General features: G+C 41.4%; 1 protein-coding gene across 1 annotated transcript in view; it reads left to right on the top strand.

The window, feature by feature from the left end:
• The window catches only part of TMTC1 (transmembrane O-mannosyltransferase targeting cadherins 1), a 239,675-nt gene that overhangs the window by 207,348 nt on the left and 4,538 nt on the right, over positions 1–27,789 (top strand). The window contains exons 13-18 of the mRNA XM_036251819.1: positions 4,950–5,058; positions 20,053–20,155; positions 22,153–22,288; positions 23,043–23,187; positions 24,088–24,225; positions 25,855–25,977. Of these exons, the coding sequence (XP_036107712.1) occupies positions 4,950–5,058; positions 20,053–20,155; positions 22,153–22,288; positions 23,043–23,187; positions 24,088–24,225; positions 25,855–25,977 (754 nt within the window). The remainder of the gene's footprint in view (positions 1–4,949; positions 5,059–20,052; positions 20,156–22,152; positions 22,289–23,042; positions 23,188–24,087; positions 24,226–25,854; positions 25,978–27,789) is intronic.

Here is a 27,789-nt window from a genome sequence, read left to right as displayed (position 1 = left end):
GTGAGATGAGTAAGACGTGGGTCCTATCTGTAGGAGCTCTGGTCACAGGCAGAGTGTATAAGTAACACTTAGGAGAGTGGATCAGAGGCGTGGCGCGTGGCGCGTGGCGCGTGGCGTGTGGCCTGGCTGTGTTTGAAGTTCTACAGGACAGAAGCCTGGTGTATGAGGAGCTGTGTGCTGTGGGCAGATCACAGGAGCTCTAGTTTTGATTGTCGCTGGAGTGGCGCTTGCTAGTATTGTACTGCTTCATGAGAGTTAAAATAATTAACACGAGGGAATCGCTGTCCTTAGCAGAGAGTAAATGTTCAGCAAACAACTTGAAACTTGAAAGACTTGCCCGGTGGCACGTTCACGGATAGGCGTGTGCCCTCCCGCGGGGGGGCAGTATGGGGAGCCCTTCACGTGCTGTGCCAGGAAGGACCCTGGAGAAGAGAAGTAATGGGGGGCCCAGTTACCCCTTAGGACTGTGGTGCTGAAGGACACAGATGAGTGTCTGGCCTCCCTCTGGAGGCCAGAACGGGGCTTCTAACAGTGATTCCCTTTCCACTGTTTTTGCTGTGGAGCTACAGAAAGAAAAACAAATTGTAAGAATGGTAACAAAGATGTGGTTTCTGGTTTTGTTGCCTGTTTATGGGCTTTGGTAAGGGGATCGTGCTGTGAGCTGGTTAAGTCAGGGAAGGCCGCATCGGGGAGCAGAAGTTGAATGGGGAGGAGGGGAAAGTCTCCTGTGAAGTAACAGGCAAGAGTGCCAGGCTGGGCGGCACGAGATCCGGGGGCCTTCCTTTGGCTTGACACCAGGGCACATCACTGAGGCCCCGAGTCTCAGTTTCCACTATTGTAATCCAAGGAGGTTGGATTATAGCCATAAGTCTGAAATCTGGATGGCTGTCTTACTCCTGTGGAGAGCTTCCTCAGAAGAGCCCCAACCTCAGAACACAAAGGTCTCTTGAAAAGCACCCCGAGTGGCCCTGGCTGGTTTGGCTCAGTGGTTGGAGCATCGGGCTGCAGACCAAAAAGTCCTGGGTTCGGTTCCCACTAGGGGCACATACAAAAAAGAAAAGAAAAGAAAGGAAAAGCATCCGAGTAGTTTTGAGGTACAGTGAGGGTAGAGAAGTAGGTGGTCTTAGTTTATGTAGAACAGAGGCCAAAGGCCACTCACCAGCTGGACGTGTGGACACCTGGGTATGTTCAAACATTGGTCAGAATCGTAATAGAGAGGGTTTTAAACTAAGAGTCTATCTGTAGGCAGTAGGATGTTAATGAATATTTTTATATAAGGAAAAGTGTTGAACACCATGCTCTAGGGGAAAAAAAGTATCTTCTGGTTGTCTGCAGTAAAAGGAGGAGAGAAAGGGAACTGGAAGCAGGTTGAGAACTAAGGGTATGGACTCAGGTGTTAGCAAGTGAAACTGAGCGAGGCACACCCCAGACTGCAATGCTCTAGTAGAACTGTAGGAATATTGTCCCTGTTTTTTACTATGGGACAATCATCAGAGAAACATGGGCCATCACGTAGATATAAAGGGATGCTGTTCAGAAACAGGTTGAAATGAAGTTCAGTTCTCACATGGTAACCGCGTGACTAGATGACCAATTCATTTGGATGAATTATCCACCATAATTTATTGTCAAAGCCACACCTATTTCATAAACCCCCCACCAAAAGGTGAGCAAAAGAGACACTACAGAAAGAAATGTGTCTTCTATTTTTTAGTATATTAAGATGCCTACTCTTTCTCTCTCTTTCAGAAACAAAAACAACAACAAAATTACCACATACCAGTTCCTCGGGCTTTTGTAAAAAAAGTATTTTAAATCATCAGTTAAGGTGGCATGTGCCTGACTCTGTCAGTGTCTAATGACTGACTCCCCAAGGCTCCCACAGAAAAGCAGAGTCACCCAAACTGCAGAGACCAAGAGGAACTGGTCTGTCTGCCCGGGTGGTTGCAGCTTGCGGTACTCATATACCATACGAAATTGTGAAACAAAGATTTCCTGAAAGTGTCAGTCAGTCCCTTGAGGGATTCATAGAAATGCAGCTTTTCATAAAGAATCCACATTCCCGCCCTGGCCAGTTTGGTTCAGGGGTTAGAGCGTCGGCCTGCGGTCCTTAGAGACCCGGGTTCGGTTCCCGCTAAGGGCGCGTACCTCTGTTGCAGTTTGTCCCCGGCCCTGGTCAGTTGTGTGGGTGGCAGCCACTCGATGTGTTCCTTTCATATCGATGTTTCTCTTTCTCTCTCTGTTCCTCTTTCTCCCTCCCACTCTACCTGAACAAAAAATGGAAAAATGTCCTCGGGTGAGGATAAAAAAAAAAGAATCCACATTCCCTAGAAATAACTTAGATGCTAATATTCCCATTGTGTCACACCAATGTTAGTGGCCAACCTCAAGTATATAGATCCATGGACTATACTGAATGGTAATTAATCTCACCAAGTTCATATGTAAAAGGTTTAAGGTGCTATGAGCCATGACAAATGAAAAATCGTTAAATTTTACTATCAAATTGTCATGTATTTTTTCCCTGATGATTTTGAAGACTATCCAAGCTACATTATGTCCTGAGGGACTTAATTTTCAGCCTTAATTTCCTAAACCCATATCCCCCTTTGGATTTGGAGAGGATTCTCAAATTAATGTTAATAAAGATGCACAGAATCCTTGGAGGGAGAGTTCTGCTAACCATGAAATCAATAGTAAAATGACCAGGATTAAAAAATAAGTTTTTATTTAAAAAGAGGTGCCCATGGAAGAAATACTTCAAGGTATGTTTTAGCATAGAAACCCAGGAGTACGTGAACATAGTGAACTTCCATACAGTCTCACGGGCGCTCCTTAAACGCTTGTTGACTAAATGAATGAGTCAACAAGAAAGCAGCACCGAGGGAGCTGTAATGCAACTTTCTTTTATAACCATGCAACTTTAAAGCCACATCCCAAGGACAGTCTACTTAAGGACACAGGTGTCACACTTTGATATCTAGGACAGGCCTGTGTCTGAAGAGGAGCCCAGTAGGAGCTCGCTAGTCACCAATAAGGAGAGGATATCATAGACAGCCGCCTCCTTTGGGAAATAGCTAACATAAAATAGACAATGATAAATGTTTGCTAAGTTGAATAGTTAAATGCAAGGTCTGTGCTGGAAACATGACTTCTTTTTTTTTCAATGTCTGTGATAAAAGACTATCTTCCAGGTAAAATCACCTTGTAATATGCTGCGTCTAACACTGGGAACTCAGGACATAGGAAGTCATCATTAGTTTTCCCTCTGTAGATCTTTATCCTACCTAGACTGAAGCCGTAGGGGTTTTGTAGCAGGAGCTGCCTTTGATAACTCACAGAGCAGGTACGTGAAATCTCAGCGTGTGTACAGATCACCTGAGAATCCTTTTTTTTTTTCCTTCCATTTTTTTGTGGAGTGGGAGAGAGAGAGAGAAACATCAACATGAAAGGGACACATCGAGTGGCTGCCACCTGCACGACCCAACCAGGGCCAGGGACAAACCGCAACCGAGGTACACGCCCTTAGCAGGAACCGAACCCGGGTCTCTCTGGACCGCAGGCCGACGCTCTAACCGCTGAGCCAAACCGGCCAGGGCCTGAGAATCTTTTTAAAATGCAGGTTCTGATTTGATGGGTCTGGCTTGGGCCTGAGACTCTGCATTTTTAATAAGCTCCTCAGTGATGTTGATGATACTGGTCCATGAATCACACAAGGTCACAGAGGAGGATTTGTAAGGAGATCGGCGAGCAGGCGGATGTGGTGTGAGAGAAGAGCCCTGGCTCTTGACTCAGAAGATGGATTATGTGGATTCAATGAATCACTTGACTTTGCTGAATTTAAATGTTCTCATTAGAAAAAAATGAGTACAGAAGACAATAATGCCTGCTGCATGGGATTGTTTTAAGAATTAAATTAATAATGTTATGTGAAAATTTACCAGAGCATATGGTAGATATTATTGCTGACTAAATGACTGGATTCTAACAAGTAAGAACAGAAACGCACAGTTCAGCACTGGTAACAGGTAAAGATGGGGGACCCTTGGGCTGTGTGCTCTGTAGTCCAGGGGTTATTCTTCCTTCCACTTTGTTTGCCAGTTACAAGGTCTAGCACTCAGCAGGTGATAAGTGTTTGTGGAATTGTACTAGTAGCAAAGTTGGTCATTGCTAAGTGTATTTTTTTGGCTTCAAAGATTTTGTTATCAGGATAACAAGCAAGTGTTTCCCAGGGGCACTACCAGGAAAGAGAACTGTCACCCAAAATAATGGTAATAACTTGGGAGCCTTGAGTCTGCTTTGACCCAGAAGCATAATCACTGGGAGAAGATTAAAATGAAGAACACAGACCCAGCCTCAATTCTTAATACAAATATGATGATGAAATAGCTGATCATAATTCGCCAGCCAGTGATCACAGTATTTTCTTTCGTAAATTATGTGTAAAATGTATCTCTCTCAGCTATACAAACAAAGACAAGCCTGGGCAGTTTGGCAGTTTGTCCCTGAGGGGTGGCTCAGTCAGCGTGAGGCGCCCAGCCTGCAATGGTGCCACCTGTACTACAGGGACTCAAATCTCTCCCACAGCCTCCTGTCTGGCTCCCATGCACCCAGGTAATGTCCCCAAATTGCTGCTTCTGAGAGTCTAATTTTCTGGCTAACAAACTTGTAGGATATTAAATAAGACTTCCCCAAAGTGCATAGCGGGAAATAGAAGGTGGAGAAATCAATGAATAACCTGCGGCATCCTTTGCCTTCACATCTCTTTGCACTGAGGATTCAGAGACAGAAACTGTTAACGCCTTGAGAAAGTGTAGTTCGATTCATTTGCAGTGAAACTCAGAGTGAACCAGTTCACCTTTGCTAAAGTAAATAGACCTTAAAGTCTAATTGGAGGATTTAAACACAGTTTTATTAAAAGATGTTTTCCCCCCTCTTGTAACTTGTAGGTCCCAGGAGAAAAAAGAAGAGGCTGTCACTTTACTAAAGGACTCCATTAAATATGGTCCAGAGTTTGCAGATGCCTATTCAAGCTTAGCTTCATTACTGGCTGAGCAGGTGATTGTTTCCATTTAATTTCACATAATTTTTTTCACAGATTTTTGGTACTGGTGGTTTAGTTTGTAAGCTCATATTGGACAGCTAATCTCTGTGTCGGTTTTCTTCTTGACTGAAATTACAAGCATAGTGTGCCCACTGTTCTCTGTGTAGGGCAGGTGGCCTTTAGGTCCACTGTGCTCTGGCCGGTTGGCTCAGTTGCTTGGAGCGTGACCCCTGGGCAGAGTGCGTATGGGAGGCAACCGATTGATGTTTCTCTCTCGCATCTGTGTTTCCCACTCTCTCTCTAAAATCTGTAAAAACATATCCCCAGGTACGGGTTTTTTAAAAAATGTTCATTGTGGCCCTGGCTGGTTTGGCTTAGCGGTTAGAGTATCGGCCCATGGACCAATGAGTCCCGGGTTCAGTTTCAGCCAAGGGCACATACCTAGGTTGCGGTTCATCCCTGGCCCTGGTTGGGGTCATACAGGAGGCAACCAGTCAATGTGTCCCTCTCACGTTAATGTTTCTCTCTCTCTCCCTTTCTCTCCCTCTCTCTCTACCTGAAGATAGGTAGAAAAGTATCCTTGGGTGAGGATTAAAAAAATAATAAAGGTTCATTGTGGGCTTTTGATATATTCTCTATCATTTTGGGATAAAATCTGTCAAGAATAATGAGTGGTATTTGCTGGTTTTAATACTATTCACTTATCACATTTTTTCTGGGGAGAATTGTTAAGCTCTCTAAATGCAATATGGAACCAATTACCAATCATCTTCTAGATTCTATGTCTTAGTACCTGTTAGAAGATCACAGAGGCGTGTACGACAGGCTCCTGAGACATCATTTCTCTCGGCATAAAACAGAGGGGTATTTTCATCCCCCTTCTTTTTTTTTCACTTGTGTCTAAATGATTTGATATCACTTTTCAGTTTCCTGGGTGCCTGCTCCCTGCTATGGGAAACAAATGTAAGTTGTCTTCTCTAAATTGGTGATAAGTTTTGTTGACACACGTAAGTGCCTTTGATAGATCGTAGATTCTGCTATCACACAACTGCAGATTGTCTTTAAAATCAAACTCAGCACCTGTGAAATATACCCTGCGCCCCTCAGTAGGCTTAAATGTAATGAATGATTTGGTACTCATGTCAGGTCCATAGGGATGCAATTTGTATTTAAAAGTTTTACAGCAAATTCACCAGGAAACACAATTAGGACATTCTGTGGATATTGAAGCGTCAGAAATGATGTCTGGTTATCTTGCTGTAATTGTTTGCATATAATGGAGGTGGGCTGTGGAGAAAAGCCCACATCTATAGTGGGTGGTTTTAATGTCAGTTTTAGCACAATATTCAAGTTAAAATGATGATGGTCATGTTCTATGGTATACACTGGCAGACCTCAGCTGCATTTGGCTTGTGCTGAAACAGACACAGTAGGAATTTTCTGAAGAAATCATTGACTCTATCATTATTCCTGTTTCTCACCTCATCCTGGGTCCTTTATTTTTATAAGAAGACCCTCACCCTGCCTGTTGCTTGACGGGTTGTCTTGCAGCTACTCAGACATGCCAAGCATGCTTCTTGCTCAGGGCCTTTGCACTAACTGTTCCCTTTGCATGCAGCACTTTCTTCACAGATATCTAAGAGTTTCCTTCCTTGTAGCGAGTTGGTTTTAGCCCCAACTTTGCCATATCAGAGAGGTTGTCTGTGACCGTTCTTCCTAAGTGTTAACCACACACTGCCCACCACGTCCTCTATCACCTGCCTTCCGTTTCCCCACAGCGTTTCCCCATCTCCTGTGTATTTATGTGTCTGTGACCCTCCCCTCACCATGGGAATACTTAACTCCATTAGGACAGCGGTCTGCTTTTACTCATAGCTATATCCCTACGTCTGTCACCTTGCATGCAATCAATACATTTTGAATGAATATGAACTGCAGAATATGGAGTCTCTCCAATTCAGCACGTGTTCCGAATTTGCTCTTGTATTAAAAGGGGGGCTGGGCATGTGGGCCACACCATTTTGTAACCGAATTGTGCCTCAGCTCGATGCTCATCCTCCACTGACGAAGAGCCATGTGGAATGACTCGCTCTAACGATCGGTCAGGGCTGCGTTGAGGCCAGCACCTCCCACATCATTCAGTGGCTTCTTTATGACATCTCGAGGGAGATGTTTTTCTCTTTTTCTCCTGTATCAGTATTGGGAAGGGCAAAGCTTTAGGATTATAAGATTTTTGTTTTATTTTTCATCTAATGCATGAAAAATCTTGCAAATGCTAGAAAGGTTAACTCTGTTTCTGTCCCCCTTGTCCCCCCACCTCCAACTAACAACCAATTTGGACTGTGAAATCTGATTTTCTGTGTGTGCTGCTTCTACTCCTGGGTTTATTATCATTTTCCTAATAATTTGTTTTATTCAATTTATGTTCTATATTTTTGAAGACCGCCTCCATTTCTTTGTGGAATAATGAGGTATAAGTAAATAAGTAAGGCACTGCATTAATAATTCCCATTCACATTTTATTGTCAAAATCACCAGGACAGATAATAAACATTAAAATTCTCTCCTTGATGAAATGACCCTTAAGATAAAGACAATATCACTTACCTAGTACTAGTAATACCTCAGGATATTTTGGGGGGAAAGCTCTTTACAGATATTCTCACAGTTCCATCTTTCTGTAATGCCATCTTTTTCTTTCTCTTCCTCTAAATCCTCCCTATTTTTCAAGATCCAAACCAAGTCCCACTTCCTCCTTCAACGTTCTCCCACCTTCCCATCTCATGGTGAGTTACCTTTCCTTGGAGCTCCTGTAACTCTTTATGAAACATGTATCAATTAGTCATTTTTTAATTTCTTTTTTTAAATTGATTTTAGAGAGAGAGGAAGGGAAGGGGAAGAGAGAGAGATAGAAACGTCATTAAGAGAGAACACCGACTGGCCACCTCCTGCATCCCCCCCCCCCCCCCGGGGGTTTGGCCCACAACCTGGGCATGTACCCTGACCGGGAATCCAACCGGCGACCTCTTGGTGCATGGGTCAGTGCTCAACCACTGAGCCACGCTGGCTGGGCCATGTTTTTTATTTATTAAATTAGTATCTTGAACTATAATTTAAACAGTGTTTCAGGTTTATTTTCCTTGCAAAACTGCAAGTTTCTTTAAGGCAGCATCTTCTTTGTATACCTATTCCTTCTCTGGGGCTTGGGAAATTTCACAGTGTAAGGCAGGCATTCATGAAGCATGTCTTAACTGCAGCTACTTGGAGATTCAGTTTCCCTATGTTGTGCTATTGCAACCATTTGACAGTGAACTGGGACACCTGTTTCTAGAACTCACTTGATAGTAACCAACTGCTCAGACTTGGGTGAGGAATACTTGAACTCACTGGGCCTGTTTCCAAATCTGAAAATTGATAAATACCCTAAATTATTTTCACTGTATCTTATGCCTCTGACACTTCGAGGTGTCTAAAACTATCTCCTTGAAGATTAACTAAATGCTAATGAATAGCTTAATGCTGCAATGTAATTAGTGCTATTGTTTCTATACAAATAAAGTATTAATATGCTAATATTGTGAAAAGTGATTTACATTAATAAATATCTGAAAATTTCTGTTGTATTCTTTTTCCAAATTGATGAACTCTAAGTTCATAAAAAATTACTTTTAAAAATAATAAAGGTGTTTAGTGACCTTGAAATTTATTTTAGTGCATTCTGCAGTATCTTACTATGAACACATTTTATAGAAGGTGATAACCAAAACAGGATGGCATATATACTTTTTCATCATTTACGTTGAAGAAGTATCCAGTGCCTCATTTACAATCGTTTATGTGATAAATTTATTTTTTGTGAACCACAATGGGAAGCTGATGTAAAATTACTGCATGTCTCACAGTTAAAATTATGAACAATTTTTAAGAAAAGCAAATTGTGACTATGGCCATGATCTTTTCTTACACACAGAAGGCACATCTTTTGCCAGCCTTTCCCAGCCCTAAATTCACATGTAAAATGCTGTGAGATCTAAGAATGTAATTGAAAGAGTGAAAGGTTCTCTGTTCTGCTCCTTTGGGCAGTTGATTTTAACATCAAACAGACAGAGCGCCCCGTGAGTATAACTCAGGATTGCCTTCCCTCTCTTTCAACATCTTGTCTTCCTGTTTCGAATTCTTTAGTGATATAAAGGATGCTGCAGATGCCCCAGCAAGGCGCAGAGACACCATTAGAGGAAAATCCACCTAGCTTCACATTTTTGGCAGCAAAATGAATTCGTTTTTTTTGCGGCACAATCTTATTCAACTGCATTCTGTGATTTCAAACACCCGGGTATATAACAGCGATGTTTACCAACCTCTGTCAATCTAAGACACACCTGTGAAACTCTCCCCTTGTAGGTCATCATCCAGAGCCACCTGGCAGGTGGGCAGCCCGTGCTTCCTGTGGTTGGGGGCCAACCTAATGTTAGGAAACCCTTTTCTACACTAAGCTGAAATCTCCAGTCCTACGATTTGCTCTTGTTGGGCCCAGCGCAACAGAGGGCTATTGAACACAGCTTATGAGTACAATTACCGAGTGATCTTTAATGTTCTCTCCTTTCAACTTCTTTCTCATTTACTCTGGTTTCCACCCACCTTTCTTCCGGTCATGTTGCTTTGCCTGGCCTCTGGATTGTCTGTTTCTCTATGACAGTACGGCTCCCAAATTGAACTGCTTCTTAAACTAGTTCATAAACTCAGGGTGGAATAGAAATACTTCCTTCCCTGTCTTGAGATCCTGTGTATCTATTTTATCACACCCTAAAAGGAACAATATTCGTTGTTTAGCTTTCATGTGATACTCTGCTCAGACTGGAGATATCGTCAGCGGAAATCCCTAAAAACTGAAGGTTTGCTCATCCTGGTTTTACCCATTTTGCAGGCAGGATTTTTTTTTTTATCTTCACCTGAGGACGTTTTTCCATTTTTTTGTTCAGATAGAGTGGGAGGGAGAGAGGAGAGAGAGAGAGAGAAACATTGATGTGAAAGGGACACATCGAGTGGCTGCCACCTGCACGACCCAACCAGGGCCGGGGACAAACTGCAACCGAGGTACATGCCCTTAGCGGGAACCGAACCCGGATCTCTCTGGACCGCAGGCCGACGCTCTAACCGCTGAGCCAAACTGGCCAGGGCTGCAGGCAGGTTTTTATAACCTGAATGAAAGAATTCATCTGTATCTGTATTTAATCTCTATTTCTTCATGTCAGCCTGAAATTCCTGGTGTTCTAGGAATTTTTAGGCCTTTGTTCTGCCATTCGTTATATTAACTACCCTTTTTGGCTATTTTAATCGACAAATTGAGTAAGAGCTCTGGTTATTTATTTACATTTTTAGTAAAGCAGTGTTGCCTAGATCAGTAGCAGGTAGAGAGCCTCACATTGTGTCTATAGAATTTTCTCCCCAGCTGGACCGCTATTTCGCCCAAGACTCTTTATGTACAGTTAGAACTTTTGGTTAATTCGTTGAATCGTATCATCACCTAGCTCACCTCTCTCACTCTTGTTCACAAGGATGTTGTCAGTCACTTTGTCAGACTCCTGAAATCTTTCCCCTGATTCGAGGTTGTGATTCTATAAAAGAAGAAGGGGGTGAAGACAAGGTCCCCCTGGCGTGCCCTGTCCTTACTGTGAGCATGCTGCTGCTGCTGACACCTCCCCGTCCTCACTGCTGATGAAACCACGAGTGTAATAAGACTGTCTAGGGCTTTTCTGTGACTAATATTGTGTTCCTTAGTCTCTTGGAACCTGACGGTGGTAAGTAAATCTGGGCAGAGAAGAGAGTCTGAGAAGCTGACATTTGAAAAATCAGTTAATAAGCTTGCAAAGGTAGAACACAGTGAGACCCAAAATGAAGCCCAAATTAAAAATTATATATGATAGAAAGCAAAGGTTAGATGTTTGAGGAATGAGGGTTTTGTTTTTGTTTTTTTGTTTTGTTTTTAATGTGAGGAAGAAAATCTAGTAGAAATATGTGGGGAGGAGACTTTAAATGCATTCTGGAAGAAAATGTGGGAATGGATAAACTCTGCTGTGGAAAAAGATGTTCTTCGTACAGAGACTCTCTGCATGTGAAGGCTGAAAAGAAAAGAGAAACAGAAAATTAAGAACTCCGGGGCAGAGTGCCTGTGGCCGCTGATAGCCAAGAGGAAGCCAGGGAGGGTCAAGATTCTGGGAAGGAGGGCAATGACATCAGCTTCAACATCTCTTTTAATTACACAAGTAATATAAAAATATAATGAAAAGTGTGAAAATCAGAGAAAATGCAACATACCTTTTGTCTATAATATAATATCTAGAAACAATAAATACTTTCTTTTTTTACATCCTGCAGGTCTTTTTGGTATACTTATTTTGTTTGCATACTTACATTCACAAATAATTTGTATTCTGTTCTTTCACTTGCCATTAAATTATACATAATGTTGTATCTATTTTCAGGGTGCTAAATAGCCTTCATAAATACCATTTTAATGACTGTGTATTAGTTTATCAAAATGATGCATTGTAATTTACATAATAATATCCTAGCTGTTGGTCATTTGGGGTGTGTGTGTGTGTGTGTGTGTGTGTGTGAACTTTATCATTCCTATGGCTTTTTAAAAAAATAATTGTTCTGAATAATTTCCTAATGACATATTCCTGGAAGTAAAATTCCTGTATCAAGAGGATTAGCATGTCTCATTGAGATACCTCACTAAATGGCTCTTGGGATGCATTATTAAAGTGCTTTCCAAAAGAGCGGTACCAACAAGCTCTGGGGCCAGCAGTGTACCACCTTCAGGTCTAGAATTCTGGTGGAACATTTGAAGGAAAATAGCATATGGACAGATGGCAGTGAGAGAGATCGGGGGTGGAAAGACAGACCTAGGACTTCAAGTTAATGAAGCCATAGTATGAGTAGGTGCTTCCTCTGGGGGGAAATAATGAATAGTATCGGGGGGCTTTAAAGTATCATTTAACTTTCTCATTTTACAGGTAAAGAGTGAGGTGCACAGAATTAAGTGCTGTTCAAGGTCATACAGATAGCTAGTGTCAGAACGGGGACTAGAGGCTGGTCTAACTCCTCCCCCACAGCTCTCACTGTGAGGTGCTGGGGTTCTGTGCCTGCGCGGAGGAACCGGCCGGTGCTGGGGTTCTGTGCCCGCGCGGAGGAACCGGCCGGTGCTGGGGTTCTGTGCCCGCGCGGAGGAACCGGCCGGTGCCGGGGATCTGTGCCCGCGCGGAGAAACCGGCCGTGGTCAATGAGGCTGGGTGTGCCAGGGGCCAGAAAGGAGAAGAGAGATAGAGGAAACCCAGGAGGGTGAGTTGTCATAGAAAGTAGATACATAAAAGTCAGGGTGGTCTCTGGCTTGCTACTCTCTCCTGGTTCTCCATTAACATTCGGAACTGGCTGTACTCCAGCTTCACTGATAGGATTATAAACATTTACAGGCCCACCATCATTTTCAAGCAGCTTACTCTTGCCATAGATTATACAGCTTGCAATACACTTGCAGTAAAGAAAATAAAATTAACATTGTTTATGACCCTGACCCACTGCAAATTAGGACTAGCCCCAGTTTATAGCCTATTGAAAAACTCATTTAATTAATTTGATAACACTTAAAATAAAATATTTTCCTTTCATGCATTTTGAAATATGACTTCCCCTGATACAAGAAAGAAAATTGGAACAATAAAATATATGTTAGAAGAATAGATCAACAGTAAGAGGTTCAGGATCAATTTCTCTCCTTTTAAAAATGTCCCCCTTTGGGGTAGATTCAGCCATGTATAGCATTGCATGTGCTGTCAAGTCAACTTGAACTGGACCCTACGTTAAGAATTCATTGATTTAATTATTTAGCACATATTTATGAAGCATCTAGCTGCCACAAAGCATTAGAAATTGTTGACGTAGCAAAGTATGGCTCTTATCCCCATGGAACTTAGAGTCTAGAGTAAGGCTACCTCTAAACAAAGAATCACATCGTTGGCCCCTCTCCCCAGTATCTAACACAACTGTGCAAATAGACAAAGGGAAAGTACCAGTGCGAATCTTAAGGGGTCCTAACCTCATGTGGGAAGGGGGATATGGGGATTGGGATTAGTGGCCAAAGAGTGACATTTAATCTGATGCCTGAAGAATTTATGGATTGTAACTAGGTAAAAATGGAGATAGGCCATGTGCAGCCTCTGAGGTGGAGAACAGCAGAGGTGCCTTCCTCTAAGAGAAAAAAAGTCATGTGCCTAGAAATGCAAAGAATGAAAATGAAAAGGCATGAGAAGGAAGTTGCAGTTCCAGGAAGTGTGGGTTTTCCCTCTTGTCCCGGTCCCCTGTCAGGGTTATACCCCTGTGTTTGCTTGCTCTTATTGTACTTTCTTTTTAGCTTCTTTCTATGGTTCTTGGCGTTTCCTCTTTAGAATGTTTTTCTCACTGAAATCATCACAGGGTGGTGTTGATCACAGTCTACTAGGGGATGAGAAAATCCAGGTCTAGACATATCTAACATTTCTGTGGTATGGAAGATTGCCAAGTTAATTGATTCATTTCAGTTGAATACGAAAGAGGATTAGACATCAAATATTGGCAACATGTTTCTCAAAAATGTCCATGTTGATGACTGATGGGTGGAAGAAATGTTTTGGGGTGGAGGAATGCAAAGTTAGGTGGCAAAGCAGACATCTCTGCTTTATGTTCTGAGCTGCTTTGTCTTGAAGAGTTTCTCAGAGAAGTAAGTCATTGACGTGTTTCAACACCTCCATTGGTCCTAAACTTCCCAGCTTTGTCATAGTAAATAAAGTCACTTATTAGTCATAATAAAGTTATGACTTTTCTGAAAGAGGGTGGATCTCTAATGTAATCTTTTCTGTGTTTAATGTTGTCAGTATAGTTCTGTCCTCTTTCCAAGAATCCAGAGTTTATCGGCGTCTGATAAGGGTGTAGCAAAACTGCAACAAGGTTTCCCAGTGCTTTTCCTCCCTGTATCATTGAGTAACCAGTGCTAATGTGGTTTGCGCGTAAGCCCATTGAGACTTATTGTCAGGAGACCTGGATTTTAGGCACCTTGGAGTCACCAAAAAACAAACCCGAAATAAACAAAATAAAGTCATTGAGTGGATGGGGAGATACTTCTTCCTTTGTGTGCTCACATCATTGACTGGAGAGAGAGAACAGCTTTCCATCCCCGTCGCTGGAGGCCCTTCACCATGTCGGTACCACACCCTGTAGCGTCTGCACAGTGGGTGCACATTGTCACAGACCACTCACGAAGCCAGCTGCCCACCACGTGTACAGGGACCCCTGAGGTTCATGCAGTGTTCATAACAGTACTAACAAGGAATTTGCTTTTTTCATTCTCATTCTCTCCTGAGTATATAGTCATTTATTAGAAGCTATGTGAGATATCCACAGTCATGGAAAGATTATTAAAATATTCTCCCCCTTCTCAACTTAATGTCTTTGTGTGGCAAGGTTTTCTTCATACACACACGCACATACATGTATAAATAGATTGAGCATAAAAGTAAATATGAAAATTCAGCTGTCTTCTGTTAAGTTATGCATTAAAAAGATTTGGTAAAAATAGAAAATAATATCACTATTCTAATTTATTTATTAAATTTTTTTTTCTTTATTGATTTTAGAGAGAGAAGAAGGGAGAGGGAGAGGGAGATAGAAACATCGATGCGAGAGAACATCGACTGGCTGCCTCCTGCATGCCCCCCACTGGGGATTTGGCCTACAACCTGGGCATGTGCCCTGACCAGGAATCAAATTAGAAACCGGTGACCTCTTGGTGCATGAGTCGATGCTCAACCACTGAGCCACACCGGCTGGGCTTTAATTTATTTATTACTTTGGAGAATATAGTTATTTTTCACCTTCATGTATTGTCTGAGTTTGTTATCATTTTAAATAAACTATTAAATATTTTTTAAATTTCTCAGCTTCATTTCTGTTGTGGTAAATACTGATAGCCCACGGGGTCCTCAATAGTTTATAGAAAGCAAAAGGATCCTAAAACCAGGAAGTTTGAGGGTTGCTACAGTAAGCCCATGTCCATTTGTCCTGGTTGCTGCACCTGAACTATTAAAAATGTTTTCCAACTATGGCAGTTTGCCCAAGAGCGTGACTACGGTGAGGGCTCCTTGTTCAGAAGATCTACTTTTCACTTTCCCTCCCTTGGTAGAAAGCACACCATGTTGGGTCATTACAGCGTGTAAAAAGTAGAGATGTTGAGTACATTTTATCTCTCCCCTAAGGCCCGTTTTATTTCCACCCTGCTGAAAATGCGCCTGAGCCTTGGAGAGCAGCCCCTGGCTGCTTGCTGCCCATTTATACCCCCCGCCCTTGAAGGCCGATGTCATGCTGAGGCAGCACCGCGGTTGGCTGGGGACTGTGACGCACAGCAGACAGTACTTGTCAGAACCATTCTCTGGGTTTTGAGCATTTTTAATTAAAGTTGTTCTATAACTAGCTGTGCTCATTTCCCCTGGATCTTACAAATCAGTAGACACTAGGAATGGTCAGGCTTAGGTGAGGATATCTAGCCAGAAGAGGTAAATAAAAGTGAGTGTATGAAATTGAGCTTCAGGAATTCCATATACTACTGCTTTTTAAGATAAATGCATTGTCCTTCCAGAGAAGGTAGAATTTATTTTAAACAAACACCTAGAAGGTATTTTTCCTCTGCAGTGTTTTTCTTCTTTCATTTTTTAAAAATAAATGGAGTTAATCATTCTTTGAAATTTGCAGTCAAGTGAAAGGAAAAGAGAGACAGATATTGAAGGCATTTTTTATAGAGTCAGACTCTTGAGACTGCCCTTGGGGGTTACCAAGGGTACAGAGATGTGATTACTTGCCTCTGACACGCATGGTCTTTTAAATCCCATTACTTCTTTGGATTTCGAAAATTGAATTTCTAATGGAAACCCAGCACATAAAGTCAAACCTAAGAGAAGTTTTAGATGAAAAAGGTGATCTCTTCGCCTATTTTGGAGCAGCAAGAAAATAGGGAAAAAGGTAAAATTAAATCAGGTAAAACAGTAATTGCACTTGAAAACTGCTGTACACTGTTGCATTTGACTTCAGCAGGTTAGAATGTGAAGACATCAATTTTATTTCTTTCAGGAAAAACACTTTTTGGCTCTTCCGCCACTTAGTTATAAGGAATGTTGTAAGGTCTCAAGTAGCCACAGACTTTTTTCCCAGCACGACTTTATGTTACACAGCTGCAAGAAAGCATGGTGACCAGCATCCTTGCGCATGGATCTTGGCAGGTGTGGCAGTATCTATTCAACCCGAAGTCTGGGTGTGACTTCTTGTTGTCTCCCAAGTACCTTGTGCTTCTCCTCCTAGTGTACATTGCAATGTCTCCTTCTTGTCTGAATCCCACAGAATTGTTTGTGAGGGCAGGATTGTGTCTGTCTCGTTTCATTCATTCTTCTGCCTCAACTATGTACTTGGCATACAGATGGTGCTCATGAAATACTTGCTGAGGGGATGGATGGATGGATGGATGGATGGATGGATGGATGGATGGATATCCAAAAGTGTAATTCTTTCTTTTGATGCCAGAGACACCCATGTTTATTTCCAGAAACTGTTTTTATTCAGGAATTAATCAATTCCCTGTGTGTCCACTGAAAACCTAGGTTCGTCACTATCCCCTTGTAGCCATAAGATCTTGGGCAAACCCTTCATACCCAAGTTTCTCTATTTGTTAAAAATGGTACTTAATGTTTTCAGCTCTAATATTATTTTACTTCTTGTGCTAAATATCTCATCTATTGTATTTTTAAAGACTACTTATTTTTTTATTTTATTTTATCATGACTATGTTAGTGTATTTAAAAGTGCCTTGTAGCTCTGGCCAGTGTGGCTCAGTTGCCTGGGTGTCGTCCCCTGCACCAAAAGATTGCTAGTTCGATTCTCAGTCAGGGCACATGCCCGGGTTGTGGGCTTGATCCCTGGTAAGGGGCATGCAGGAGGTAGTCAGTCGATGTTTCTCTCTCTCTCTCTCTCCCTCTTCCTTCCTGTCTCTCTAAAAATCAATACTTTTTTTTTTTGTAAAGAGTGCCTTGTAAAATAAAATAAAAATATATCCAATAAAAATAAAGATTTGACATTAGTGTCAGACACTAGCACTGGTCAGGTGGTAACACTGGAAACTTGAGATTTTCAGGAACTGATGACGCAGGTTTGGATCACCAGGGTATTCTTTCTCTGGTTGCCTCTAACGTATTGTGTCTTGATCTCTGTATCAGAAAGTGGTTAAGAAAAATTAAAAGAAAAAACATTCAAGTTAGTTGATTATTTCTTATATAGAGTTACTTACAGTGGTTTGATGGGATAGGAACTCAAAACTCTGGGCTGAAATGGCCCTCGGACAGGGTCATGATGCCTTTTGTGTCCGCAGTACAAACTCTAGGCCACCTGAGCTCAGAGCATCTGCACTTACCTCTTTAATGCACTGCTCACATTGGGTTGTATTTGTAAGTTTATTAGCTTTGAGCTCCTCAACAGAGGTATTTTGTTTTATTCATCTCCATGTCTTTGGCACTGTCTCTCAGTGTGGTAAATAGTAACGCTAACACTAGTAGTACTCCCGGTAGTGATAGTCAGGAAGATGGTTAACATGGCAAAGTGCTGACTAGATACTACGCATTGTTCTAAATACCTCACCTGCTTTAATCCATTTACCCTCACAGCAACCCGATGAGAGGTGCTCGTTATCCCTGTTTTACAACTGACACAGAGAGGGGAAGTAGAGTCACACAGACAGTAAAGGGTGTGGCTGGGATTCCAATCGATATCACCAAACACTGGCAGCCCAATTCTTCTTTTTTTGTTAATAGAAAAGTTGGGTTTATTTAAAGAAAAGGGGGTGGCGGATGGGGATACCCAAAGGGAAGGGCTACATATCACCAAGCCATGGAGTATTGGTCGATGATGGCAGCTCCTGGGAGCTGGGTTTCATCCTTATGTGCATCCCAATTCTGAATCACTGGGTCATATTTTCTATAGCCATTGCAATAAACATGTGCTAAATCAATGGATACATCAGTAAATATTAAATGGTATTCTCTAAGTACTAACTTGATTGGAGTCGTATATAGTTTGTGTTCTGCCTATCTCCATTTAACACACATTCATGCCCACTCACAGATTTGCTAGTCCTTTTTTTTTTTTCTTTTGTTTTTGTTTTTGGTATGTGCCCCTAGTGGGAACCGAACCTGGGACTCTCTGGTCCTCAGGCCAATGCTCCAACCACTGAGCCAAACCGGCCAGTACTAGTCCTTTAATAGGTGATATCTTCATAAAGTTTTTCTTCTCTTCAGTAGATTGAAAGGAGACATTTTGAGATTTTCATTCATCTTGAACATTTTGAATTCGACAATTTGTTCAGTTTGGTAATTAGAAAAAAAAACTATTTTTAAGAACATGGATCTCCATTTTTGCTGGATTGTGGATCTATAATTCAAATAAGTGATATTTGCCAGATTCAAACCACACTTTGTTCCCAACATGGTACTTAGTTGTGTGGATTCAAAGAGATGGCTTTAGTCATTCTATAGAATGTGTGATGTGTTTTTACTTTTCTGGGTCAGATCAGAGTTAGGTTTCTTGGCTTGTTGCTGAGCATACTCAGTGCATTTTTTTTTTTTTTTTTTTTTTATTCTCACCCGAGGACATTTTTCCATTTTTTGTTCAGGTAGAGTGGGAGAGAGAGACTAACAGAGAGAGAGAGAGAAACATCGATGTGAAGGGACACATCAAGTGGCTGCCACCCACACAACCGACCACGGCCAGGGACAAACTGCAACCGAAGTACGTGCCCTTAGCGGGAACCGAACCCGGGTCTCTCAGGACCGCAGGCCGACGCTCTAACCGCTGAACCAAACCGGCCAGGGCTACTCAGTGCATTTTTATTCACAAGCTTGCAGTGTCGTGTCTGAAAAATGGAGGCTGTACCTTCCCTTGTCATTGTCCGGTTGAATGCTTAGTACTAGTAACTTGTGATAAGCTTACGGGAAATGTCCACGCTTCAAGCGTGTTGCAGGAAAAGTTGCGATGGGCTCGATGCCAAATCATTTCTTTTCACCTGACCTTCACAGCAGGACTAGGAAACGATGAAATTGTTTACTTGTGAGGAATTGTTAGACCCTGAGTAATTTTGATTCACTAATTATCTGTTACCTTCTGTATTATAAAGTGTACATCACATGACGATCTAAGATGGTTGTGAAAAAAATGTACCTACATGCGAATTCAGAATTATTGGAGTGTATAGAAGTGAATCTTTAGAGAATAGACCAGGGCAATTAGAAACTGATCCATTGTCTATGTGGCGATTGATTTGGACCTTGCCACCAGGGTAGGAGTTGGAGGTGTGCCTTTGAGGGGACATATATTCCTGTCAGAAGGACCAGCGTAAAGATGGAAAGTAGTACAGGTAGGATAAAGGAAGTGTCAAATAGTTTGGTGGGCTAGAGAAACATTTTAGTGATGTGACGAAGCCTCCCATAATCTGTATCGCCTCTCTCCCTCCTACCTCCTAAAAACTCCCCCATAAACCATGCAGTGGAGGTAAAAAGAGTGCTAGGAATGCAACCACAGCTCAGCCACCGCCATCCCAAGCCTCCCTGTCTCCCAGTCCAATTGCCACCAGGAAGTATTCTTATATTGATGAATCGCTCATTTTCATTCAGAGTTACTGGGTGGAGGGCATCCCATTCCAACCACCATCGTGAGGCTTTTCCCAACTATAAGCAGATCCTTCCAGATAGCACAGATACGAACTGTAGGTATGTGCACTGATCACTGACTTTAATTCAGACAGGACACCCAGTGTTTGATGTTGGTGCCTATTGCATGGGAGGTGCTCAGTGGATTCTTTTCTGCTTTTTCCGTTTCTACTATTCAGTTTATTGTTAATTCTTTAAACTTTCTCACTTATTTTTCTTTCTTCTCTTTTAAAGGAGAGATTTAAGGAAGCTGAGGAAATATACCAGGCTGGAATAAGGAACTGTCCAGATAGCTCAGACTTACACAACAACTATGGAGTTTTCTTAGTTGATACTGGTAAGTGAAATTAGAAAGAATCTGTTCTGTTGCGATTAGATAATTTTCTCAAGCAAAATGGCAACCACCCAAATAATGCCTTAGAATTAAGTTCACTGGACTTGGCAGGACACACACCATTGGCCGTCCCATCGTACCATGGGGCTCTCATTTCTATAAATCTTCAGGCTCAGTTCAGTAAAATCTGCCCAGTTCTTATAATCACATCTCCAGGGAAAACTCTCAGGTGACAGGAAGTAGCCTTGATGATTTAATGAGTCTTCTTTGAGTATCATTTATACAAGTTTATAAATCTATGGTAACAAAGTGTTCCTCTACAATGATGCACAGCCTGCTCCGAGTCGAGTTACTGGCAGATGGTAAATACTTTTGTGCAGCTGGTAAAAATGCCTCCAGGGTTGTTCTTTTGTTTCTCATGTGATATACATTACAGAAACTATTATTGTAATTGATATTCTTATATGACAGTGCTATTTAAAATACAGTTACTCCATCCTATTTAATGCAAAACTTTACGGAGCAGGGATCTTTTTTCTTTATGATGTGTGCCCCTTGTACTGTTGTCATGTTATGAACACTTATAAAGAATAAAGAGATATTTGAATTTAATGCAAAAGCACCACTTTGTCCTCATTTACCATTACACTACCTACCCTAGAGTAAAATTTAATTTTAACTACTCTGTTAGTACGAAAAACTCGAAAGGGTTTTTGCTTTTGAAGATATTGGAAGTTCTTATGTTTTATAGAAGATGAATTTATATTGTGATGCACCTAAGAAACCTTATTTTTGCATGTAAATTGTTTTGTAGTGCCACCTGCTGGTTCATGAGCAACATAATAATAAATTCTATAGCATAAAGATGTAAACACCAGAAGCCCCCTCCTGTTGGCCTGGTCTAGCCCTCTTCCTTCTACTTCAGCAACAGCAACAGAATCCCACCCCAACCCCTAATAAATATCACTGACAACACTATGTATCTTCCCACCATTTTCTTTGTGTTGGTGTTTTTATATTGGTGAAATCCTCCCTATCACCAGTAACCTGGCACCTCCTACTTAAACTTGCAATAAAAAATGGTGCTCTTGAGATGTCTGTGCAGGTAATAAACATGTCTTTCCTCTTAAACCTTAGACTCTTCTACAGTTCAGTCACTTAGATACAATCTCACCAGGAAGCTTTGGAGAATCTTATCAGACTAGAGAGACTTGATTCTAGTTCTGGCCTTTACTCTCACTTGCCCTGGGATCTATGTCAAGTCTCTTAATGTCTTTGCACTTCAGTGTATGTATCTGTAAGTAGTAATTTTGTTGCTTCTAACATAACTCTTAAATCCCAAGAGGCAGCTGAATGGTATCAAAAGTGCCTGCAACAATCATATTAATTTCTTAAAGCATTAAAAAATATGCATGTATTGGACAAATGCAAGGTGGCATTATTATTTTTAAAATAAATACCTTTTAAATAAGAATGTGTTATTAAAAAGAGATTTTTTTAGATACAGCTGATACATGCTTATTTTAAGCAGTGTCTCAGGTATGATGCTACAATATAGTAAGTGAGACAGACCCTTAAAAATTGCTTCAGGACAGTTCTCTCTATATAATAACCAATTCTTCTTTCTTTTTTGTATAATGATAGTAACATATCTTTATAAATTACAACCACTGATAATCTCAAAACATCATATTAGCTACAGCAACGGCCAGAAAACACTTTGACTAAAATTTTGTATGCATGCATTAAAAAAATAGGGTTTAGTTTTTATTGATTTTTTTTATTATTATTGAATTCTTTGGAAATGGGAATAAATAGTGAAATGGTTTAAAGTTGGGCAGTGGCAAGAAGAAGAAGCCAAAATGCACGGTAATTCCCAAACTGAATAATGGATGGTATGACTGTAAGAACAAGGATGTACATCGGAAGAGAAATGAACCAACTTGTGTATTTTTTAACTAAGGCATGTTCTGCTCTTACCAAGGCACCTCTGGTTACAGGCTCTCCAGAGAAGGCAGTGGCCCATTACCAGCAGGCCATCAAACTTAGCCCAGGTCATGACGTGGCCATGGTGAACCTGGGGAGGCTCCACAGGTCTCTGGGAGACAACAGCATGGCCGAAGAGTGGTACAAGCGGTAAAGTTCTTTTCTTCCCTTTGTAAGTCTCCCAAAGACCTCTGCAATTGCCCATCAATTAAAAAAAAAATTATTTCTATTATTTTCTTAAGTACAGTTGACATATTATATTAGTTTCAGGTACACAACATGTGATTCTACATGCATATACCTTACAATGTGATCACTATGATAAGGCTAGTAACTCTCTGTAGCTGTACTGTTAATTACACTATTATTGACCATATCATCAAATTTTAGTTAATTGCATCAGACATACTCTTGGAATTCTAGTAAATTTTGCCAGTGCAGGCAATACGGATTCCCGTCTCCAAAGTCCAAAGAGAGTGATGCAACACTGTATCCTCCTCTCCCCCCATTAATGACTTTCTAGCCTGCTGGTTAGAACATGGTGCTAAACCAGGGTTGGAATTTCCCACTGTTTTCTGAAGTGATGGACTGCATGCAGCCCAAAGCACCAACAGCAGTTTCAGAGGTGGATATAAATAAATTACTGTGCATACATCAAACTGAGTTTATCACAGCTGATGGAAGAGATCCTTGGGGCTCAGTTTCCACCCTGTTAAGCCACTGGAGATATTCTTATAGTCAGAGGATGGCGCCATCACTTAAAAAAAAAATTCTTCTTGATATAAAAGTAAAGACCATATTGGAGCAAAGTCTCAAATCTGGACAGTCATCCCTAAATCTACGTTTTGGCCTTTGGAAATGTGCCTATTGGAAGGAAAGTGTTAATTCCCCTCTCTTAAAACAGCGCGCTGAAGGTGGCCCGCAAAGCGGAGACGCTGTCCCCTCTGGGAGCGCTGTTTTACAACACGGGCCGGTACGAAGAGGCTCTGCGGGTGTACCGGGAGGCCGCGGCGCTGCAGCCGGCTCACCGGGAGCTCCGCCTGGCCCTGGTGAGTGAGGGCTGCGCATGGGGCCGGGCACAGAGCGCGGGTCAGCGGGCCGGAGCGCGGGTCAGCGGGCCTGCGGGCCTCCTAACTGGAGCTGCAATGCTCTGATCTGTCCATTGTATGCACATCCGTAGAACCCGTGTTAGAGCCACTTACACAGGACATGAGGCTAAAGATACTTTTAAGTGTTTGTTTTGGAATAATGTCAAACTTACAAAAACTTACAAGAATATTAATAACTCTCCTATACTCTTTCACCCAGATTGATCCATTTACAGCATTTTGATGCATTTATCACCCTCATGGATGTGTGTGTGACATATATGTACATATGTGCATATTTAAGCATGCATTGTGTGCATATACATGTGAGTAATAAATGTTATTTCTTCCTGAGCCACATGAGAATTGTAGGTCTCTTTCCTTTTATTTCTAAATACTTCAGCATATAGTTCCTTGGAATAAGGACATTCTCTAACATAACTCCAGTGCGGTTTTCAAATTCAGGAAAATGAGTAACAGTGTTTCTTTATTTCAATTTTGGATCAATACTTTTGCTTTTCCTTCGACTTGCGATACATCAAACTTGTCTTGTTATGAACGCAGGAAATCATTTCTCTTTTGACACATTTAGTCAACTTTAAAAAAAAAAAAAAAGCCCAAGTCGTCTTGTTGGATATCTTTAATGTCCCCACCATGAACGGGAAATGCAGGCACACACCTAAATGAAGAAACAGACAACTGAAGCCCATATGCTGTGGAGCTTTGTCCCTTTCTGTGAGCCACAAACAGATGCTGAGCACTTCTGCCTGGGGGGTTTCCCAGTGCCTCTCTTCAGGGATGCTTTGTCCGATAAGATAACACTTGAGTATCTTCTAAGCCAAGGTCGGTGTGGTTTTGCAGGCTCAGGTTTTGGCCATGATGGGTCAGACGAAAGAAGCTGAAAAGATGACCAGTCACATTGTGTCAGAGGAGACTGGATGTCTCGAGTGCTACCGCCTGTTGTCAGCGATCTACAGCCAGCAGGAGCAGCACCGCAAGGTATAGAGGACGCTGGGATTTTTGGATTCTTGGGTAGAAAATGGGGTGCCCCTAAATGGGCTGAAGGCTGAACAGTAACAAAGCCGAGAAGGTTTGAATATCATCAGTTGACATATCCTATCTTATAGGTGTTTTTTCTTTTATTTTTTAAATATTTTTTAAATTATTTTTTCTTTATTTATTTGAGAGAGAGAGAGGAAGGGAGAAGGAGAGAGAGATAGAAACATTGATGAGAGAGAACATCGATTGGCTGCCTCCTGCATGCCCCCCACTGGGGATTTGGCCCACAACCTGGGCATGTGCCCTGACAAGGAATCGAACTGGTGACCTCTTGGTGCATGGGTCAGTGCTCAACCACTGAGCCACACTCACTGGCTGGGCATATAAGTGCTTTTTTATAGCAATCCCTTTAACTCCTAAGATATTCCCTGAAATAATATGTGTCTGGCTCATTCTTGGTCTGAAGATTTTATGTGGTATTATCTCAGTTTGTTTTCAGCCAACTCTAGAAAGATAAAGACTAATATCTGTATGCTTTATTATTTTCCATGTTCTTTAAATATATTTTTATAGACTCTTACAAAAAAACCTGTAAGGCAGGTCATTAACCCTGTGTTGTGACTGCTATTGTTTCTCTCCATTTTAAAAGTTACATAACCAGTGGATTCATGAACTGATTCAGCAAAATATTTATTGAATGCCTGCTATATGACAAACTGTAGTAGGCACAGGAAATAAAGTGGTATAACAAAAAATAACAATAATAATTGCCTTTGTCCTCATGGAGCTTACAATAGCCAGGAGTTTACAGGAAACAGAGATTAAACAAGTAATCACAAAATCAATGCAGAATTATAACTGTGCTCAGTGGTGTCATGAAGATTGACATGGTCCCTAACAAGAATATAAACAGGGGGCCTGAATGGTTTTAGAGGTCAGGTTCCCTGTGTAGTGATGTGAAGGTGAGGATTGACTTATGAATAGGAATCATTAGGCAAAAGGGGGGCAGTGAAGAGCATTCCAGACAAGAAAAGCACATACAAAGGCCCTGTGGCAACAATGAATAGCCTGTCTGAGGGATGGGCATGAGGGAGCAGGGTGCAGTGTGACATGCAGCTGCAGAGGTTGTTGGACACTAGACCTCAAGGCTTGAAACCAGGACAGAAGTGTTGTTCCTCACCCTGGGAGAAGTCTTGGGGTTTCAAGCAGAAGAGCAAGACCGTCAGATGTGTACTTTGAAGGGACCTCTGGCTGCAGGAGTGCGGCAGTGTGTGCTGGGAGCAGGGTGCGCATCAGGCACCTGAGCAGAGGCTGTGGGAGGGTCCCAATGGATGCATAGTCAGGGCAAAGTGTCCAATGCCGTATCTTATTTTCTTTCAACTGGATCACACAACTTCCCTGTAAAGTGTTTCAGGGACATTTCATTGTCACCAATGTAAATGAAAACCTGGAGTATAGGGAAATTATTTTGTCAGAGCTACATTGTTTCTCAATGAGAACATCAGAGAGAATGAAGAATTGGTTGTCACAACGCTGGCTAGTTCCTAAGAACAAGAAGTATACATTTTATCATTTAAATTAGTTTTTCTTTTTCTAATCTACATCTCTTCCATCTTAATTTCCATGCAGGCACTTGATGCCATAGACAAGGCTCTGGAGTTGAAACCAAAGGACCCAAAAGTCATTTCTGAACTTTTTTTCACAAAAGGAAACCAACTAAGAGAGCAGAACCTTCTGGACAAAGCTTTTGAGGTACAAACACTTAATAAAATATGTTATTAAATAAATTAAAATTAATACTCCTTCAATCTTTAACAAAGCATCTGCAGTAAATTCCAAGATCATTGGCATGTTTGAATTTTCTGATTAATCAATATAACATTATAAGTTTTTTTTTTTATAATTGAGCTTCTGGTTTTTGACTATTCAGAGTGCTGTGATTCTTCTGTATTATTTCTGAATCATCACCTTTAATGACGTTTGAAACATTCTGTGTTTTGCCCCCAAACCGGCTTCTCCCTCTCCATCCCTCTCCTTCTTTTTCTCTTTCTATTTGTCTTCAACAACTATCTTTCCCACTAGACTAGTGCCTGAATAGCTTTGGACATGTCCACATGCCCATGTAACACCCTCTCCTCCCCTTGCAGATTCCAACTCATCCACCAGCATACAGCCTGTGTCCTCCTCCCTTAGGAAACTCTGGACCATCCTTTCTCCCAGTGACCTGATTCCTCTGAACTCTGAAAATACTTGCTGTCACTACCAGTCATATGAAAGTGTCATATGTTACATTGTCCCGTTAGATCCTTTCCTGCTCCCCTGTCCCGGTGTGCACTGTGGACATGCGTGCATTTTAGCTCCCCAACTAGACTGCACCTTTCCCGTGCACAGGACCTGCATCCTTCTTGGTTCTAAATACAGTATGCTGCATCTTATAGGTGTTCATTATATATAGCTTTGGAATACAACTGATGCACATCTTGAAATCAAAAAGACATTTACAAGTATAGTAGAAATGTTCCAGATACCATACATTTTCCTTGTACCTATAAAGCCACCAGTTGGAAATAATGCAGTAAAAAAAGTACACTAAATATCTCATGGAAAAGTAATGTTGCAAATGGTATAATTATTTTTGAAAATAAACAGTGAGCCCTGGCCGGTCTGGCTCAGTGGTTAGAGCGTCAGCCCACAGACCAGAGAGTCCCGGGTTCGGTTCCCGCTAAGGGCATGTACCTCGGTTGCAGTTTATCCCTGGCCCCGGATGGGCTCATGTGGGTGTCAAACACTCGATGTGTCTCTCTCATATCGATGTTTCTCTCTCTCTCGTCCTCCCACTCTCCCTCCCGCTCTATCTGAAGATAAATGCAAAAATGTCCTCGGGTGAGGATAAAAAAATAAAATAAGCAATGAGTGACCTTTAAAATATTATTGGAAAACACATGAGAAGATAATTGGAAAACCTAATTTGACTGTGAACCTTTCAAACAGTAATGGTGGCATATTTGAGGCAGAAATAATTGTGCATTTTCTCTGCCTTATGGACATTTTCAATACCATCACTCTTAAGTTATGTATAACCAACATGACAATTTAATGTGTAATTAATAATTTAATTTCAGATATTTATATGGGGCCTTTATCTGCTGTATCTTATATAGTGTACTGAAAACAAAAGAATTGTCTAGTTGCTTGACCAGTGGATCAAATAATCATCATAGAGTAGTTGGATTTCTGAAGAATATGAGTAGGGCCATTAATAATAATACAGCTAAAATGTGTTAGCACTTTTATGTATTACTCACATGTATTAAGTAATTTAATCTTTACAACAACAAGCATACAAGAAAGTCACAGTCATTGTCTTCATTTACAGTTGGGAAAAAGCAGAGAATCAGTGCTTATATAACTTGCTCTAAGTCACATGGAGGATAAGAAATGGAGCCAGGATTTGAATCTGAACCCCGTCTACACTACATCCCACCTCTGCTGATAAAAATTAAGACACACTCTTTGTTTATTTTAGCAGTTTTTAAAGAGCATATAGTCTCTTAACACCTATCT

The sequence above is a fragment of the Molossus molossus genome, unplaced genomic scaffold (genome assembly GCF_014108415.1).
Source record: "Molossus molossus isolate mMolMol1 unplaced genomic scaffold, mMolMol1.p scaffold_m16_p_10, whole genome shotgun sequence".
In the NCBI taxonomy this organism is placed as follows: Eukaryota; Metazoa; Chordata; class Mammalia; order Chiroptera; family Molossidae; genus Molossus; species Molossus molossus.
Note: the sequence above shows the minus strand (reverse complement) of the source record. Positions and strands in the feature narration are given on the sequence as shown.